The sequence below is a fragment of the Lactuca serriola genome, chromosome 1 (assembly GCF_051521515.1).
Source record: "Lactuca serriola cultivar US96UC23 chromosome 1, Lser_US96UC23_V15, whole genome shotgun sequence".
Taxonomy (NCBI): Eukaryota; Viridiplantae; Streptophyta; class Magnoliopsida; order Asterales; family Asteraceae; genus Lactuca; species Lactuca serriola.
The window spans coordinates 70,467,645-70,485,976 of NC_136408.1; the positions used below are offsets into that span (position 1 = coordinate 70,467,645).

At 35.8% G+C, this 18,332-nt stretch overlaps 2 protein-coding genes across 4 annotated transcripts; one reads left to right on the forward strand and one right to left on the reverse strand.

Moving 5' to 3' along the window:
- The first annotated feature begins 972 nt into the window (after positions 1 to 972).
- Positions 973 to 4,828, forward strand: LOC145091490 (5-methyltetrahydropteroyltriglutamate--homocysteine methyltransferase-like). Of its 2 annotated transcripts, XM_079029229.1 has the most exons (12): positions 973 to 1,218; positions 1,388 to 1,741; positions 1,825 to 1,912; positions 1,988 to 2,115; positions 2,214 to 2,605; positions 2,774 to 2,937; positions 3,026 to 3,106; positions 3,182 to 3,348; positions 3,425 to 3,530; positions 3,619 to 3,869; positions 3,964 to 4,165; positions 4,242 to 4,828. In XM_079029229.1, the coding sequence occupies exons 2-12, from the start codon at positions 1,392 to 1,394 to the stop codon at positions 4,608 to 4,610; spliced, it is 2,298 nt and encodes a 765-aa protein (XP_078885355.1). In that variant the 5' UTR covers positions 973 to 1,218; positions 1,388 to 1,391; the 3' UTR covers positions 4,611 to 4,828. The 2 variants fall into 2 exon arrangements, with proteins under 2 accessions (XP_078885355.1, XP_078885359.1); XM_079029233.1 differs by having other exon boundaries at positions 973 to 1,741.
- An 8,704-nt stretch (positions 4,829 to 13,532) lies between these two features.
- On the reverse strand, positions 13,533 to 15,984 carry LOC145091502 (uncharacterized). 2 transcript variants are annotated; one of them, XM_079029253.1, is made up of 7 exons: positions 15,758 to 15,984; positions 15,175 to 15,514; positions 14,961 to 15,090; positions 14,753 to 14,839; positions 14,427 to 14,627; positions 14,151 to 14,354; positions 13,533 to 14,014 (listed from the first exon to the last, which is right to left on the reverse strand). In XM_079029253.1, exons 2-7 carry the CDS (start codon positions 15,406 to 15,408, stop codon positions 13,809 to 13,811), a joined length of 1,062 nt encoding a protein of 353 aa, XP_078885379.1. In that variant the 5' UTR covers positions 15,409 to 15,514; positions 15,758 to 15,984; the 3' UTR covers positions 13,533 to 13,808. The 2 variants fall into 2 exon arrangements, with proteins under 2 accessions (XP_078885379.1, XP_078885371.1); XM_079029245.1 differs by having other exon boundaries at positions 15,175 to 15,420; positions 15,758 to 15,983.
- Positions 15,985 to 18,332: the final 2,348 nt, after the last annotated feature.

The following is an 18,332-nucleotide window of genomic DNA, read 5'->3' on the forward strand; positions in this document are numbered from 1 at the left end:
TATAATTGTTGAGGATTGTAAAAACTTTTAGAATATTTTAGACTATCTACTCTAATAAATAAAAGTTTTTTGCCACATGTCTTCTTCTCCTTTATTTGGACATATGCTATTTTCTAGAATTTTTAAATTTTCTATTTTCCACTTGTCATTTTATTGTATTTTTCATTTTATTAAATAAAAATTTCACATTTAATATGTAAGGTAATATATATGTAAGGTATTTATTAGAAAATATTTATATATGTAATGTATTCAATACATTAAATCCTCATTAATTTTAATAATTCAAAATTTTTCTCATTTTTTATATAAATGCAAACTTTTCAAATTATTAAAATTTCATATTTAATTTTCTTTTAAAATAAACTCATGTAATACATGAGTCTCACACCTAATTTTTAATAATATGTTCAAGAGAAAATGTATTAATTTCAAATTTGATGAAGTCGAAGTGGACAATTTGAACCTAAGCGATCGAGTAGCACACTCTAGTTAAATCAAGAGAGGTGTTTGGACCGTGTATTTTTGAAGCATTTTGCCACAATAGAAAAATATAAAAATATCAATAGCTGGAACAACTTTATTAAATATCTTTGGAAACAATAGTGCTTTGTTTTCAATATATAATTAAAATCGTTAAACCAAAAACATTATATAAAATACTGAAATAACCAAAATAATTAGGAAAAAAAAAAGCAAATTACATGGTTTAATCATTATATAAAATATTTTTTATCCATACACAACATTTTATGCTTAATAAAATTTTACAATACAACATTTTAAAACATAATTTTTGTGTATGAAGAATTTTTGTTTTATACAAATCAACTCCCATCATAAAATACTAATTTTGGAATGATTTATCACAAAATTATCATATCGTTCGTGAAATTGTTTTATCATACTAGTAGTAATTTTTTATCCCAAAAACTATAAATACTCCACACACACACACACACTCACACTGTATCCTTTTCAAAAATCTTGGTCATCCTAATACTATGTATGAAAGAACAAGTCCTCTTCCAAGTATCTCCCTATTCCATTGCTCTTTTCTCGCCCTTTTCCATCTGATTTTGGATCCGATTTAAACTCCACTCTCTTGCCCTCTTCTACCCTTCCGCTTGTATGTGTTGTTGCTAGTAATTAGTTCGATTTTCAGTACTTCATTTGATAAAACCTCGAATCCATTAGACAATCAGATACTATTTCCAGGTATACGTCACTGACTTGATCGCATTTCTCATTCGTTGTGTAAATTTACGTATACGCCATGATAAGTTCCATTACCGATCGCATGATTGCTTTGATAGATCATTCAAATCTGAAATTTTAATCGGCTATAGTTCTGTAAATGTAAATCGTTCGATTTGTGGATTGACAGGACAATGGCATCTCATATCGTTGGTTATCCACGTATGGGACCAAAACGAGAGCTGAAATTTGCGCTTGAATCGTTTTGGGATGGTAAGAGCAGTGCCGATGATTTGCAGAAAGTGGCTTCTGATCTTCGATCAAACATCTGGAAACAGATGAAGGATGCTGGCATCAAATACATCCCTAGCAACACTTTCTCTTACTACGATCAGGTTCTTGACACCACAGCCATGCTTGGTGCTGTTCCTTCAAGATACAACTGGAAAGGCGGTGAGATTGGATTCGATACTTATTTTGCCATGGCTAGAGGAAACGAATCCGTCCCTGCTATGGAAATGACAAAATGGTTCGACACAAATTAGTAAGTTGCATGTTCACGTTCTTATTTTCCTTTTCCTTAACATAATTCGATTTTGATGCCATCAACTGTTTGTTTATACACAGCCATTACATTGTTCCTGAGTTGGGCCCTGATGTGGTGTTCTCAAATGCTTCTCACAAAGCCGTGACTGAATTCAAGGAAGCTAAAGCTGTATGTGTTCTTGAGCTATTTGATCCATTTCCACATGTGTAAGTTTTATTTGAAACTGATTCATCTTTTATGCAGCTTGGAGTTGATACTGTCCCTGTTCTTGTGGGCCCTGTAAGCTACTTATTGCTATCTAAACCTGCAAAAGGTGTTGAGAAAACCTTCAATCTTTTATCTCTTCTTGACAAAATCCTCCCAATCTACAAGTATGTCTCTTTCTCTTTATCATCACAAAACCTTAATTCATTGTTTATATGATTACATCATAATGAAACTGTAACTGTAACTGTAACTATTCCTTCAGGCAAGTCATTACAGAATTGAAGGAAGCTGGTGCGACATGGATCCAGCTTGATGAGGCTACGATTGTGAAGGATCTTGAATCCCACCAATTGGAAGCTTTCACCAAGGCTTATTCTGGATTACAGTCGGCTTGTTCTGGTGTTAATGTTCTTATAGCAACCTATTTTGCTGATATTACTGCGGATGCATTTAAGATACTCACGTCATTGCCAGCTGTCACGGGGTACACGTTTGATTTGGTTCGTGGTAAAAACAGTCTTGATTTGATCAAGAGCAGCTTCCCATCTGGAAAATACCTCTTTGCTGGAGTTGTTGATGGAAGGAACATTTGGGCTAATGATCTTGCTGAATCTCTTGGGATCCTTGAGTCTCTTCAGGGTGTCGTTGGCAAAGGTAGAAATGAGTAGTTTTTGACAAAAACAAATGATCGTTTTTGCATATTTTCATAAGTTATTGATCTTGAAAACCATGATTTCTTTTTCATAAGTCCTCAATCTTGCAAACTATGGTGTCTTTTTATCATACTTGCAAGAACAATAATTTGAAACATGATTTGTGTAGACAAGCTTGTGGTGTCAACCTCCTGCTCCCTCCTCCACACAGCTGTTGATCTTGTAAATGAAACCAAGTTGGACAATGAAATCAAATCTTGGCTTGCATTCGCTGCTCAAAAGATTGTTGAAGTCAACGCCTTGGCTATGGCCTTATCTGGTAAAAAAGACGAGGTACATATACATAAACATACATATGCATACATTTACACATACACATACATGTATAATGGTGTGACTGGTTGTGTGGGTTAATTTTTAGGCATACTTCTCGGCTAATGCTGCTGCTCTAGCTTCAAAGAAGTCCTCACCAAAGGTGACTAATGAAGCTGTTCAAAAAGCTGTAAGTGATACAGATTCTTGACATTAATTTGTATCACTATATTTCCCAAAAGATTCATTTGTTATGTTTTTGTAGGCTGATGCTTTGAAGGGTTCCACCCACAGGCGTGCCACCAATGTTGGTGCTAGATTGGATGCCCAACAGAAGAAAAACAATCTTCCGGTTCTACCCACAACCACCATTGGTTCTTTCCCTCAAACCATTGACATTAGGAGAGTTCGTCGTGAATACAAGGCTAAGAAGTGAGTATATTCAAATGGGTCTGCAAGATTCTTTTAATTTGTTGTTTGATTACTATTCATGTGTTTATATATATAGGATCACAGAGGAAGATTACGTTAAAGCCATGAAAGAAGAGATCAATAAAGTTGTGAAGCTTCAAGAAGAACTCGACATTGATGTGCTAGTCCACGGAGAGCCAGAGGTACAAGAAAATGATCCCCAAACCAGTAAATTTGGTTAATGAATTAGTCGAAAATAAGACATGAAAATGAAATTACATTAATTTACAGAGAAACGACATGGTTGAATACTTCGGTGAGCAATTGTCTGGTTTTGCCTTCACCGCCAATGGATGGGTGCAGTCTTACGGGTCCCGGTGTGTGAAACCGCCGATCATCTACGGTGATGTTAGCCGGCCAAAGTCCATGACCGTTTTCTGGTCCTCCATGGCTCAACAAATGACCAAACGCCCCATGAAAGGCATGCTCACCGGACCTGTCACCATCCTCAATTGGTCCTTCGTTCGTAATGATCAACCCAGGTAACCTAATTTTAATCCTTTTCATTCCCACAAACCAGAAGAAAATTTGCTTAAAAAGAATTGGAATTTGAATATTTGATCTGTTTATTTGCAGATTCAAAACCTGCTACCAGATTGCTTTGGCGATTAAGGATGAAGTCCAGGATCTCGAGAAAGCTGGAATCAAAATCATCCAAATCGATGAAGCTGCGTTGAGAGAAGGTTTGCCGCTCAGGAAATCGGAGCATGCTTTCTACTTGGATTGGGCGGTGCACGCTTTCAGAATCACCAACGTCGGCGTCCAGGACTCCACTCAGGTAATCTCCGTCGAAACCCTAGCGTCGTCTGTTTTCGGTTGAACAACGATTGGTTTATGTTTGTAATGGTGTACAGATTCACACACACATGTGCTACTCAAACTTCAACGACATCATCAACTCCATCATCGACATGGATGCTGATGTGATAACAATCGAGAACTCGCGATCCGACGAGAAGCTTCTGTCGGTGTTCCGTGAGGGAATCAAGTACAGTGCTGGAATCGGTCCTGGTGTGTACGATATCCACTCTCCGAGAATACCATCAATGGAGGAAATTGCAGAGAGAATCAAGAAAACGGCTGCGGTTTTGAAGCGGGAGATTTTGTGGGTGAATCCTGATTGTGGACTGAAGACGCGAAAGTATTCTGAGGTGAAGCCGGCGCTATCTAACATGGTTACAGCCACCAAGAAGATGCGCACCGAGCTTGGCAACACAAAGTGAGCACAGGGTGGTTAAATAACACGATAGATACGGGTTTTGGAGCTCTTTTTTGGTTTTTATGTTTTGATATCTTGTAGTGCAGAGATTTTGTTACTAATGGTTATTGAGTTAGTTAAGTCAATTGGTTATGGGTTGGTTCGGGTCGGGTTTTTTTTGGCATTTTGGTTTATAAAGGTTTAAAACATATATTTGAGGTCATAAGAGCTAACTTTTTCAAATCTAACCTAATGTTATCTTCTTAATTCTTTCTTTGCTTCCCTCCTCCTGCACAAGCGATCGTGACCACCTCCATACTTCTAGTTGTATTCTAAATGCCAAGTTTGGTATCTTTTGTAACAACATTCTATGTCATCTCCACAACAACATTCTCAATTTTGCAACGTTCGTTTTCTTTGCATGCTTGTTCTTAATTAACTAAGGGCGCGTTTGGTATGGATGAATAAGGTAAAGAAAGGAAAGAGGTATTCAAGGGTAATGAAAAAAGACACGTTTGGTAGGTTTGAAGAAAGGAAACCCCAATTCTTAAAGCAATTCCATTCCGGCAAAACACGATGTTTTCATTCCTTGGGGTACCCCAGTTTTTTTCCATTCCATTCCCTCTCAATATTGTATCTCCCAAAATTGCCCTCTATTGGAAGCATAGGCGCGACCTCTCTAAAAATCAGTGTGATATCTTCCATTAATTGAAGAACAATACCGATTTTTCTTTGAGGATAATCACAATTGTAGAGAAACCAACAACATATTTCGAATTCCCTCAAAATCACAGTGAAATTAGCTGCCAAGTCATCTCTAAAATATTTTCCTATGATCTAGGGCTTAATCGAATAGATATATATACATTCATCGCATTACAAATACACCCTCATGAAAGCTTTCCATTGATTTCTTATATGTTCCATCAGGGCTTAAACAATTTCAAGGTTAGTATTTTTTTACACTTATGAGTTTTTGTTTGTACGTATGTTGATGATGTTGTAAGTAGCACCGAAGTAATCAATATCATTGAGTGTATAAGCATGTTCCTGTGAAGTTAGACAATTCTTGCAATGTGTAGGTTTCTCATTTAATTTTTGTAGGATAAACATTATATTGTCTATAATGGATATAAATTAAGAACCAAATTGAATTTGCTATTGCAATTTGTTATACATTTTAGACCACTAGGACCTGCAATGCAATTTTCTTTATTCCCATTTTGTCCAATTAGTATACAACCACCTTAGGAATAAAGTCTGCTCTTCTTTGTTCCATTTCTTCACAAAATCCAAATCAAGGGTAATTAAGTAAAGCAATGTTTGAGATGTCCATGTGGGACAAAGCTAATGAATTTCACTATTTTTTCATGGCAATATTCTCTTGAATGTCACTGCTTTTTTCACAAATCCAACTCAATGGTAATTTAAGTCAATGTTGAAATCTTCAGGTGGGACAAAGGTAATGAATTTTGGAACGGAGAATAATAGATGAAAAAAGTTGTTGTTTTAACCATTCATAAGTGTCACAAGGTTGTATGTAAGCTAGTACACAATGGGGAGTTGATGGTTATCTTCTTTAAGGTTGATGAAACTACAAACTTGAATTGTTAAGAACGTTCTTGATGATGCTGCTTGATGTTAAATATGATGAATTTTCAATAAATTTTTAGCGAGAAAAAAATGTTCTTTCTATTTTATTTTGTTAAATATAGTTTATTTTCCTAATATACACGTAATTTTTAATTAGATAACCCTGTGAAAATTTGTAAATTATATGTATTTTTAGTTAGGGTTATTTTTGTCATTGTGAATGAATTTTATTCCATTTCTTCATCTATTCCTACCTACCAAACAACATGGATTAATGATTCATTCTATTGCAATAGAGTAACCAAACATGACAATGGAATGGTAATGATCCATTCCATTAGCACCTCCATTCCATTATCTCCTCTATTTCATTCCCTTGCCATTCCATTCCATCATACCAAACAGACCCTAATATTTTGATCTAGCCTTAGATTTTATTTTTCTTTTGTTTAGTGGGACCTTGTCGCATAAAAATCTTATAGCCTTATTCTACATTAACAATCTCTTCCTCGTAGATAATGTCATTTGAAACACCATTTGTAGAGCCAATTGAGAAATATAAATTTTCACCATGTTTTTAACAAAATAGATCTCCACAGGAAATGGAAAATCCCAAAGTCTTCAACCCATTAAATCACCATAACATGTTTAGTAAAAGTGTAAAACATGTATAAGGGATCAACAACTCAAGTGTGGAGGGTTTTTATTCATCAATCTTATTTATATCATTGTCATCTCATCGATACCACTAATAATGTGATAAGACCTGTTAAAACAGAGTAAACTCTATAATTCTTATTTCATCATAACCAAAAAGACATATCAAAACCTTATATAGAAATGTTAATAAATAATCTTATCCTAAATTAAAAGATACTAAAAGATATCCTAATTTAAATAAAGATAGCTACTACCTAATTTGAATAAATAATTAAATAATTACTAATTAGTCGATAATGTTGACTTAATCGGCGAGTCATATCATTACTCCCCTCCCAAACAAACACCTTGTTCTCAAGGTGGAAATCTCAGTTTTGCAACTAAATGTTGCTGAAATTGTGGATTGTCTTCTAATTCCCCATAATTTTTTGTCTCGTCCTCGTCAGCTCGGTTTTCATTGGTCATAACAGTGAATATCATTGTGCGGGTCAGACCCTTGGGTTTCATGACCATTACTGATGATTTGAGTGTGGGTCCTTTGATGAAAGTTCCTTCTAAGACCTGTTCTGGAAATCCACCAAATGACTCGCCATCTTATCAAAGGTTCTCCTGTACAAGGGTTGAAATTTTGCTAAAAGTATTTGTTTAAGTGTCGCCCAAGACCTGAAAGGTCTTCGATTTTCATCTAATCTATACCAAGCTAGTGTCACTCCCTCCATGCATGAGGCTATCTTAAGTTGTTCCATGTGTAACATCCCGACTCCCAGGTATGAATTTAAATTATTTTATATTCATTCTTACAGGGCAACTTGACGAGTTGGAGGCCCCAAATCGTCGAGTAGAGAACGAGATAGTCGCGTGAATCTTAGAGTCAACTCGACGAGTTAGAGGACCCCAACTCGACGAGTTGGAGCTGAGTGTGAAAACCCTAATTTTCAGGGTTTGCACCCTATTTAAAGGAACTTAAGCCCTTTATCTTGTCTCCTCATCACCTTATCACCCTGAGACAAACCCTAATCGAGCTATCATCCACTGTGAGAGAGAGCGAGGCTAAGAGTGTGTGTTTTGGTGCATTCTGTCACAACTAGCATTTTAGCTAGGAAATTCTATTCCTGTGTAACCAATCAACTATTGTAAATCATATACTCTAAGTAAATCTCACTCAAAGCTCATTTAGATTCAACATTTATGTTCATCAAAGAGTCTGAATCCCTAAGAACCATGGTTTAAGTCCATATTGGACTAGGATTTCCTTATTGGGCCTAATGGACCAATAAGCATCCAATTCAACCATTTTGGGCTTGGAAACCCTATTTGGAGTCTAATTGGACCCACTTCCATAAAAATTAGCATTTTGGGCCATTTTGGGTCCAAAATAAATTAGTTTACCCTTAATGGGCCTTATGAGCCATTAATGAATTAATTTGCCCTAATGGGCCATAAAGTCCCTTTTTCTTTCAAAATGGGTTGTGAGCTATCTAATGATCCCATTGGGCCGAAAAGTAATCATTGGGCCTCATGATCTCGAGTAAAGGCAAGTCAAGGCCCAAACTACTCCACCCTTTCTCCTAGCCCAAGAACCCTCGGCCCATCATCAATTAAAAAAATGAAAAATGAAATGGAAGGGGGGAGGGGAGTTGACTTGGAGGTGTCACCTCCATAATATTCATCATGTATCAAGGCATGGTCTCTCATATTCCCATGCATGTCACCTCACTACCTTTCTCCCCTCTCTTCTTCTACTCTCGGCCATGAGGCAAAAACACACACACACACCACATCAACTTCTCTTTATCATTCTCAAGAATCATTCTCCTTCTTCCTCAAAAATCTCGAAATTTTGCTTGTGTTTCAAGAGGATTTTCACAAGAATATCATCATTTCTTGGTAATTTTTTACATATCCAAGTTATATAACTCCTTTCTCATGTTAGATCACTTCTCCTAAACATTTTTGGTGATGATACTCTTAGAAAACCCCCATAAGCTCGCGATCTACATCAAAGGTGTTGTTAGGACCAAAAATCTCTTCCACTTCTTCTTCAAAACCGAAACATAAAGCAAAGGTGAGTTCATACCCCCTTGTTTTTGGTTTTTACATGATTTTTGGGGGAGAATGCAAGGGAATTTTATGTTAAACATACCTTAAAAATGGCCAAAAATGCAAATTTGAGCTTAATGGGCCAAAATTTTGGGCCTCACGGTTTTTGAGCCCAACTTGCGAAAAAAAATGTAGATTTTAGGATTAAAATGATATTTGAACAAAAATTTGGGTCATAAATGTAAATAAACCAAATTTAGGGGTGAAAATAACATTTATTTTCAAATTGGCCCAAAAATGTAATTTTTTTTAAAAAAAAAAATTGGGCCAAAAGTGTAAATTTTTACAAACAAAGGGTTGAAAATGCATTTCTCTGCAAAGCTAGGTCTTAAATGTCAAAATATATACTTTTGGACTAAAACTGTGAATTTCTAGATATTTGGGACAAAATTGCAAATTTTTACAAACTATGGACTAAAATGTCATTTTTACAAAGCTTTGGGTCTTAATTTAAAATTTGAGGCTTTTGACCAAAAATGTTGTTTTATGAAAAAGGAGACTTTTTATAATAAGTTTAGTGAACCACGAGCTAAAATAAACAACAAAACAATACAAATGAACGGAATACATCGTTAACAATTTTATTGTGCCTAATATTCATCTTACGTGGCCAATGGGCTCTAAGTGCCCATTCAGGTGTATATTGAGCCCAATATCATCCATGACATGTTTATTGGACCTTGCGGCCCATTCACATGTTAATTTGGGGCTGAGTTATGGTTCATATGTTTATTGGGCCTATGTGGTCCATTTACATGCCTATTGGGCCCAAATTACCCACTTACATGTTTTTGGGCCTTTGTGACCCATTTACATGCTAATTGGGCTTGTACTGAGATTCACATGCTTAGTAAAATCGTAACTATACCTTCACATAACTATTGAACTTCGTATACTTATAAATGTACCTTGGATGGATAACACATAACATACACGTAAATATTAAACATAGTACGAAAGGTTGAGAATCCAGTGAGACGTGTCGGTTGGCACCTTGAGTGTACAGTCTTAGCTTGTAGTTATAATCAGAGTCTCCCGGGGGGAGAGCGAGAGTTTGTGTATAGATTTATATGGGGTGACCCCCCACACCTTAGATGTTCGCTACAGCTAGACTAGGCCAATCTAGGGCGACAAAACCTTGAGCAACTCACGCCATTTGGAAAAATGTCAAGACAAGCAACCTAGTCATTACCATGTATGATTATAAAGGCTCATGCTAGGATTTTATACCAAAAATTAATACTTCAGAGATAATCTCTTCGATGGTGTCAATACACAATAACATATTTAACGATACAAGAACCTCGACATTCTTATAAATCAGAAAATATCGGATTTTCTGGGGAAAGATCAATACTCAATAATCACTTACTTACAACACAAGGAAATCTGAACTACAATATATATATATATATATATATATATATATATATATATATATATATATATATACATATATATATATATATATATATATATATATATATATATATATATATATATCTCACAACTATGATATTCACACATGCATTATATACTTGATTTTCACATCATTTTCAGACATTTTACAGAAAATATCGGATTTTTTGGGTTTCTATGAAAGATACAAAGACTTTTACTCAAACATACTTATGAACTCACCAACATTATATATGTTGACCGTTTCCAAAATAACTTGTATTCTCAGGAAATCGTTAAGCTGGAAGATTTGCAAGTGTGTATGGTTTTGTTTTATGTAACATCACTTATCGTGCTTTTAACAATTTGAACTTATGTATTTTTAACAATGTACTTGATGTGAACAGTGTTGGTTGTAATATGTAATTTTGGTGATGAATGTGTTATGTTTCATGTATATCCATTGTAATGATTATTCAATTGTTAGTCACACAAGCCCTCGGACGTTTCCGTCGTCTGGTTTGAGGGTGTGACACATTCTTTGAAGGAACTTGAGGAGTAAAAGGCTTGGAACAAGAAGGAGTCTTTGGATCCGACATTCATTTAGTGTTAACGGCTATTTGGAGGTAAAAAGCCATTACCTTGATCACTTGATTGTTAAATCTCTCCATCAGAGAGTTTATGGCCATTTTTAGCATTTTCTTGAGACCGGAGGGCCTTCACTGAGATACCAGACTGGAGAGTCCAACCCGAGCTGTGAGACCGGAGGGTCTTCACTGTGACACATGACTGGAGGGTCCTTATCGAGTTATATTCATGAGAGGCTAATTATTTGTGTGTGGTATTTTGGGGAACTCAGTAAGCTTTGTGCTTACAATGTTGTGTGATATGTGTTTCAGGTAAATCTCAGGATCGCGGGAAGGCGTCGGCATGATTGTACACGCCAGCTAGAGATTATGTTTTGAGAATTTTGGGATATTGTCAAACAATTTATTGTTTTGTGTTTTGAACAACTACTTGGGTTTGAGAAATGTTAAACTGTGTTTTTGTATGGTTTTAAAAATGAAATTTTTATTTGAAAATTTAGAGTGTTACACCATGCCTTCAATACCTTGGATATCATAGTAGCGTTCCACCTGGTATATCCAACCATGGGAGTCTTCCCATTGAATATGGGAATCGCGATCTTTCGGAAGTCAACCTATTTGAAATTACTATTAGATTTGCCCTTGTTTCCTTCTTCTTCTTCTTCTTCTTCTTCTTCTTCTTCTTCTTCTTCTTCTTCTTCCTTGCGCTTACTCTTCTCTATTACGGATGCCTTGCTTTCCTCATCAGATTCCTTGATGGATCTCTATTGGAATCCCTTGGAATCCACCTTCTTTTCCTCGTTCTTGTTGTTCAAGCTTTCTAACTTAACTCCTAACTTAACTGACAAGTCGGTGATAACTTTCATCACTTGGTTAAACCGCTTGAATTAGCCTCCCGATCGTCTTTCAGATCCTGGCGGAGTTTAGCCAAGTCTATTTCCAGCTGAGTGATTCGATCAATGTTCCCCATCTCAATACCCTAAATAAAGATGAACATTCCTTGTGAATGGTGTTGTTGTGAACAATATTCCGATAACAGTAATCAATGTGAACAGTACTAACAGGAATAGTATTCCGATGAACAGTGATTTGCCATAATCGTTGCTCTGATACCAATTGATAAGACATGTTATTCGAGACATAAGAATTCTCCCAAAACAGAGTAAAACTCTATAATTTTTATTCCATCATAACCAAAAAGACATCAAAACCATATATATAAGTGTTAACAAATAGTCATATCCTAAATTAAAAGATACTAAAATATATCCTAGTTTTAAATAAAGATAGCCAATACCTAATTTGAATAAATAATTAAATAATTATTAATTAGTCGATAATGTTGATTTAATCGGCAAGTCGTATCATAATGCTCACATGAGGCATATATCAAAAATAGTACATTCGGGTGGGAAACATAGTGAATTACATATGGTTTAAACTTGATAGATTTTATAATCATCATCATGAAATTTTATAAGAATCACATGAACCCTTTGTACAATTCATCACATATTTACATAATAAAAACGTTGCAATTTACAACATATCCAAATGAATCTGTTGATTAGGCACAACGCACAACAATGCCCAACCCCTCACCTCACCACAAGTAGACTTGACATAACCTAAGTATGAGGCCGAATTGATTTTCTAAAATTGTTGTTTCCTATCGCAACCTTGCTTCCAACACTCTCCCCCATATAGGCAAGTTCGTTATAGAAGTCAAATTTCGGAGAGAATTAGAGTGCTAAATCTCAACCCTTCCACCCTTTGATGAAAACAATCAATGACCGAGGGCGAGAATAAAAAAGAGATTACAAATCAGTAGGACGATTAAAAAGGTATGGACCAGTACAAATCGCAGTTGTCTGATGATGATGATTTTGTAGAGTATAAAGCCTCACTTACAACCACTTTTGTTTACTGTACAATGAAGAGAAAATAAGAATAAAGAGAAATGAAAAGGAGTGGAGTAGGAACTCAATCTCTGCATATACTTATAGGCCTTACACACCACGTGACAATCAAAAGAAAAACAAATTAAATACTATTCTACCTAAGGACCAGGTCAAAGACCTTTTCTACCCAACTACATAGATCTCAATCGGAAGGAGCTTTGACCAAGTACTTTATTATTAAAATTAATACTCAATAAAACATGCATAAAAGACTCAAACGACCCATGAACCAAAAACCACTTAACCCATCAAGATTATGGACGTATTCGGCACGGAACGTTTAAGAGCTTCTAGCTTCTAGCGTTTGACAATACGCTCCGTTTAAAACAAAAAATCTTGTTTGACACTACAAGCTTCTAGCGTTTAGTTTAATCAGAACGCTCCAAATCCAAATGCTACTTCATGTAGCGTTTAACAAAACGCTACAAACTACTTGCTACTCGTTACTAGTTAGTTTTGCCGAACACGCTCTATATCCAACAGATTTTTGGTCCAAAAGTTGTAACTGATTAAAAATTATCTATACTTGAAATTTAAAATTAAAAAACAAGTACTTTATCGAATCCCAGTTCATTTTCATCAACCAAACTTGTGAATATTACAATTCCTTCAAATTCTAATTTCCTCTATTCTAATCCATGTGGAAAATTTTCATTCAACATGCTTTCTTTCTAGCTTTTTTTATTTTTTTACTCATTCAGCCCAAATTGATTATTTCATAAGCAAATGGGTGGAAATTGTCAATCTATAGCATACATATATGAAGCATTAACCCTGGGTTCACAATATCACTGCCTAACTCATCATATCACTGCACTTACGCCTAAAGACAAAGTGATCAATAAGGATTCAAAAACCCGAAGACATTACAACCCTAATTTGATCTTAGACAAACATCTTTGATCCTTCTCTAGTAGTCCCAAATCACATTTCATCTTCAACATTCACTTTCATGGCCACCCACTCATCATCAGAAACATGGATGGGACCCTCATACGTCATGCCTTGTGCATGTGCTCGAATCACAATCTTGGTTTTATGTGGCATTGCACTACCCGAATCCTTAACAAGGTCAACCCTAACATAAGATTGATTTCTTTTTCCATTTGAACCTGACCCTGACCCTGACCCTGAAAATATAAGATACAATAATATCATATTTACAAAAACTCAAAACAAGCATATAGCATTGACAAATTAACACAGTTCACGACAGGACATGGCATGACATGGCAGACTGTATCCCTAGAAAGCTTGCCAAATTACCTTCACGAGCTTGATTGGCTCGTGTTTTGAGATTTTCCCGCATGATATTCAATTTCGCTTCATCGACAACATTCGAAGTGGTTTTTGGCTGAGGTCGATGGATGACACCTGGCGCCATGGTGATTGCATGCTTCTTTTGTATATCTTCTGTAGGAGCTGTAGCCATATAGAGTCCATCTTCTAAGTTCTTCAATCCATAACATCCTAAAAAACAATATGATGGGGGGTAAAAACTTCTTATCAGAAGCTTATAAGCAAATGTATTTTGAAAACCACCTTTTGGTTTCTCGGGTTCTTTTGCAATTGGATAAGTGGGAGGGTCATTAATGGAAATTGTCCGCATTTTATTAGTGGTTTGCTCGAGGGTAGATTCTTTATCATCGATTGTCACTGTCTGTGAGCTTGAAGATCCAGAAATAGAAGCTCCTGGAATCTGGATGTCAGAAAAGACAGCTGCATTGTTCGTTCTTTGTACCCCTAGGGATAAAAAACACAAACAAAAATAGACCATGTAATTATTAATTTCAATTAAGGCTAGTGTGTGTCTGTGTGATGGAAAATTAGGAACTTTTGTACACCTATAACATGTTAGATCTGTTTACCTTCTGTAAGAGCCATAAAAGCAACCTTTGCTGCATTCATCTCTGCTTGCTTTTTTGTCCGTGCTTCTTGCCCCGCATAGCATTCACCTGCTTAGTAATGTATAAATAGATCAGGGAATATGCTAAAGTAACAAATTTTCATGTGATAGCAACTAAAAAAACATTTGTTTTGTTTTTTTACACTAATTTTTTTTTGTAAGGATCTAACCTGCTATCTCGACTGTAGAGGAGAAACATGGCATATGAGGTTGGCCAGTTCGATTTGTGGCATAAACAGGAAGAAGAAGACCCTTCTTTTGAGCCAATTCTTGTAAAAGACTCTTGTATAAACAATCATCCTGGATCAAAACACACACTGTTAAAAATAGTGAAGTAAGGCTAATAAATATAAATAGAGATAGCATAAAATTTAAAAACCACACTTCTTGTGTTCCATCCGGTGATAATGCCATGAATGCAACTTTAGCAGCTGCATGTTCTGCATCTTTCAATGTGGTGCAAAATTCTGGTCCTTCGAATGTAGCTCCATCTAAGGTGACACGTGCTTTGAAGAGACGAGCATGGGGTGGGCCTTGCATCTCACAAGAATACACAGGGAAAGTAATGTTCTTCTTTTGTGCATAGTTTTGGAGTCTACTTTTGTATAGATGCGCCATTTCTAAATCAAACTGAATTCAAGGAGTGATATGATTTAGGAGGCAAATGAGAAATTAGGTCTGTAATTCTTAGATTTCACGACACAAATGTTATCCGTTTTGATTTCTGACAAATAATTAACCAAATGAAACTTTAAGTTACATCAAATGCACGTATACGATTCAATTTTCAAACAACAGTAATGAAGGTGTTTAACCTAACCAGTCGTTGGTAAACCAAGAATATTATGAGCAATAAGTGAAAGGATCCTTAGTTTTCTCATATATATATAAAAACTGGTTTTCGACTAAAATGCAAGAAATTTGTTCTATGCGATGAGTTAGGATAAAAATTCATTGAGAAAAGTACCTGAATTTCGCAATATGAGCGGTGTTGTGCTTAGAACTGTTGAAACCCTAGCTCTAGGAAGAGGAACAAACAGTTTTGTTGAAGAAAAATCGAATATCGGGTGTATTTGCTAAACACGATTGCATTAGAGATACTTATAAAAGGAAAGAAATTTAGTGGGCATTTGAAGTTTGAGGTCGTAATCTGTTGCCTGGTTGGATTGGTGCTCAGGCGAAAGTTATATAGCATAGCGGGCATCATCATATTCGTAACTTCACTCTTTTCTTTTATTTGCCAAAACTGTTATTTATTTATTTTTATTTTTTTTGGTTTTAGGGTTTTACGTATTTAATGTAATATTTATTGTATATTTAATACTTGGCAGACCTGTTTAATGTTTATTCACAAAAAAGGCAGTTTTTTAACAACTATTGTTTAGTTTTTTATATGTACATAGGTTTATGGGGCACGCCTTGTAGCTAGGCTTTTGTGAACGGGAAGCAAAATTTTCATTGAATTAAGTTATGGCAAGATACCAAGAAGTACAAAGCAAAGAGAAAATAAAAACAGAACAGTAGATTAAACTCTAGAAATAAAAACCACATTTAAGAACCGGATCACAAACCCGGTTTAACCACCTCAGATTCCATTCCTGTCCTTTTTCTTTCGTGAATTAATGTAAAGAACTAAAGATGTGATAGAACCTCTACCTCAACCTCGGTTGCCAAAAACATGTGACTTAAGACCTAAGGAGTATACCTTGTGGTTTCCAAAAACCTATGAGACTATCCCCATTAACGATCCAACCAATGTTTTAAAACCCGGGTCGACCCGGCCGGTTGAATCGGTTGGACCGTGACCCGGGTGAGAAGACGGGTCAATTGAGACCGGGTTTTTGTAAAAATACCGACCGGATCGAACCGGCCGGGTTTACCACGAACCGCGGTTAAACCGGGTAATTTGAACCGGTAAAAAACCGGATTGGCCCGTTTTTTAGGGCTTGGATAATTAAGTGGGTATCGCTGCTCCAGGCCTCAAAACAAAGTAACAAACTCCGTTCTTCTCTTCTCTTCTCTGGGAAACGAAAGCAACGACCGAAAGAAGGCATCGGCTACAATTCCGGCGACTGAAAGAAGGCATCGGCTGCTATTCTCCGGCGACTGAAAGAAGGCAGCGACTTCCAACTGCGAAGGTTATTCTCCGACGACTTCCATTCTTCTCCAGGTGAGTTTTTTTCCTGCAAAACAATTTCGTTTTTTTTCCTGCTACAGTGATCGCTGCTCCAATTGGTTGGTTCCTTCTCCATCGAAATCCTATTTTTCTTCTGAATAGTTGTTGTTAATTTTTATGAAATCAGCGACTGTTGTTATGACAACAACGACTTTTTTTTCTTGCTACATCGAAATCAAGTGATAGATTAGCAATTGTTGTTTTCCTACTAACCAAATTTGTCACAAATCAGCGACTGTTATTTTCTTGCTAACCAAGTTTGATAAATCAGCCACTGTTATTTTCTTCTATGGCTTCCATTCTTCATGTTAACCAAGTGTGATAGGCCCTGTTATTTTGTTAGTTTATTTATTGTTAATTATCAATTACAGTTCATTTATTGTTAATTATCAATTACAGGTGATAGATTAGGTTAATTAGTTTATTTATTGTTAATTATCAATTGACTGTGAAATCAATTACAGTTCATTTATTGTTAATTATCATTGTTTCAAGGTTTTGTGACAAATTTGGTTAGTTTACAGTTCATTTATTGTTAATTATCATTGTTTCAAGGTTTTGATTGTAACATTACTTTTCAATGCAGTTAGACATGGAATCAAGGGAAGAAGAACCATTGCAAGCACAATCTCAAGCTCAATCCCATTCTTCGGTTCTATCAAATGTACGAACAAAGAAGGATATAGCATGGGAACATGTTACTCAAGTCGTTGATGAGAAGGGGAAAAAGGCATGGATATGTAACTTTTGTCAAAAAGTTATAGGTGGTGGTGGAATAAACAGGGTTAAGAAACATTTTGTCGGTGTTAAAGGTGAAGTAGCAGCATGCCCAAAAGTTAGTCCATAAGTGCGGTTTACTATGCAAGGGAAATTGAAAGAGACTCCTCAAAAAGAAAAAGAAAAACGTACCACTAGTGTTATTATCTTGGATGATGAAGAGATGGAGGAAGCAGAAATTTCAACTGTGAAAAAGGGAAAAAGGAAATCTACTTCAAACTTGCATCCATTTTTTACGAAAGGTATAAATGATCCTTCCCAACCCACTATCAAATCTGCAATGCAAAGTAAGACAAAAATACATGATGTGGATTTAGCTATTGCAATGTGGTTTTATGATGCATGTATACCTATGAATGCTTGCAACTCTCCTTTTTTCAACTTATGGTAGATAAAATAGCAAGTATTGGTTATGGGTACAAAGCACCTAATTATCATGCTCTGAGGGTTCATTTATTGATAGATGCAAAAAAGTCAGTTTCATTGATAATTGATTCGTTAAGAAGTCAATGGGTTGATACGGGTTGCACAATTATGAGTGATGGGTGGAGGGATGTTTCACAACGACATTTGATTAATTTATTGGTTT

What these genes read in the sequence shown, in the direction of transcription:
- LOC145091502 (XM_079029253.1), bottom strand. Translation starts at nt 15,408, where the DNA reads ATGGCGCATCTATACAAAAGTAGACTCCAAAACTATGCACAAAAGAAG. An exon ending in CTCTACAGTCGAGATAGCAG is followed by an intron (nt 14,840 to 14,960) that starts GTTAGATCCTTA and finishes ATTACTAAGCAG; the next exon opens with GTGAATGCTATGCGGGGCAA. An exon ending in AGCCAATCAAGCTCGTGAAG is followed by an intron (nt 14,015 to 14,150) that starts GTAATTTGGCAA and finishes TTATATTTTCAG; the next exon opens with GGTCAGGGTCAGGGTCAGGT.
- LOC145091490 (XM_079029233.1), top strand. Translation starts at nt 1,392, where the DNA reads ATGGCATCTCATATCGTTGGTTATCCACGTATGGGACCAAAACGAGAG. An exon ending in AAAATCCTCCCAATCTACAA is followed by an intron (nt 2,116 to 2,213) that starts GTATGTCTCTTT and finishes CTATTCCTTCAG; the next exon opens with GCAAGTCATTACAGAATTGA. An exon ending in CGTGAATACAAGGCTAAGAA is followed by an intron (nt 3,349 to 3,424) that starts GTGAGTATATTC and finishes TTATATATATAG; the next exon opens with GATCACAGAGGAAGATTACG.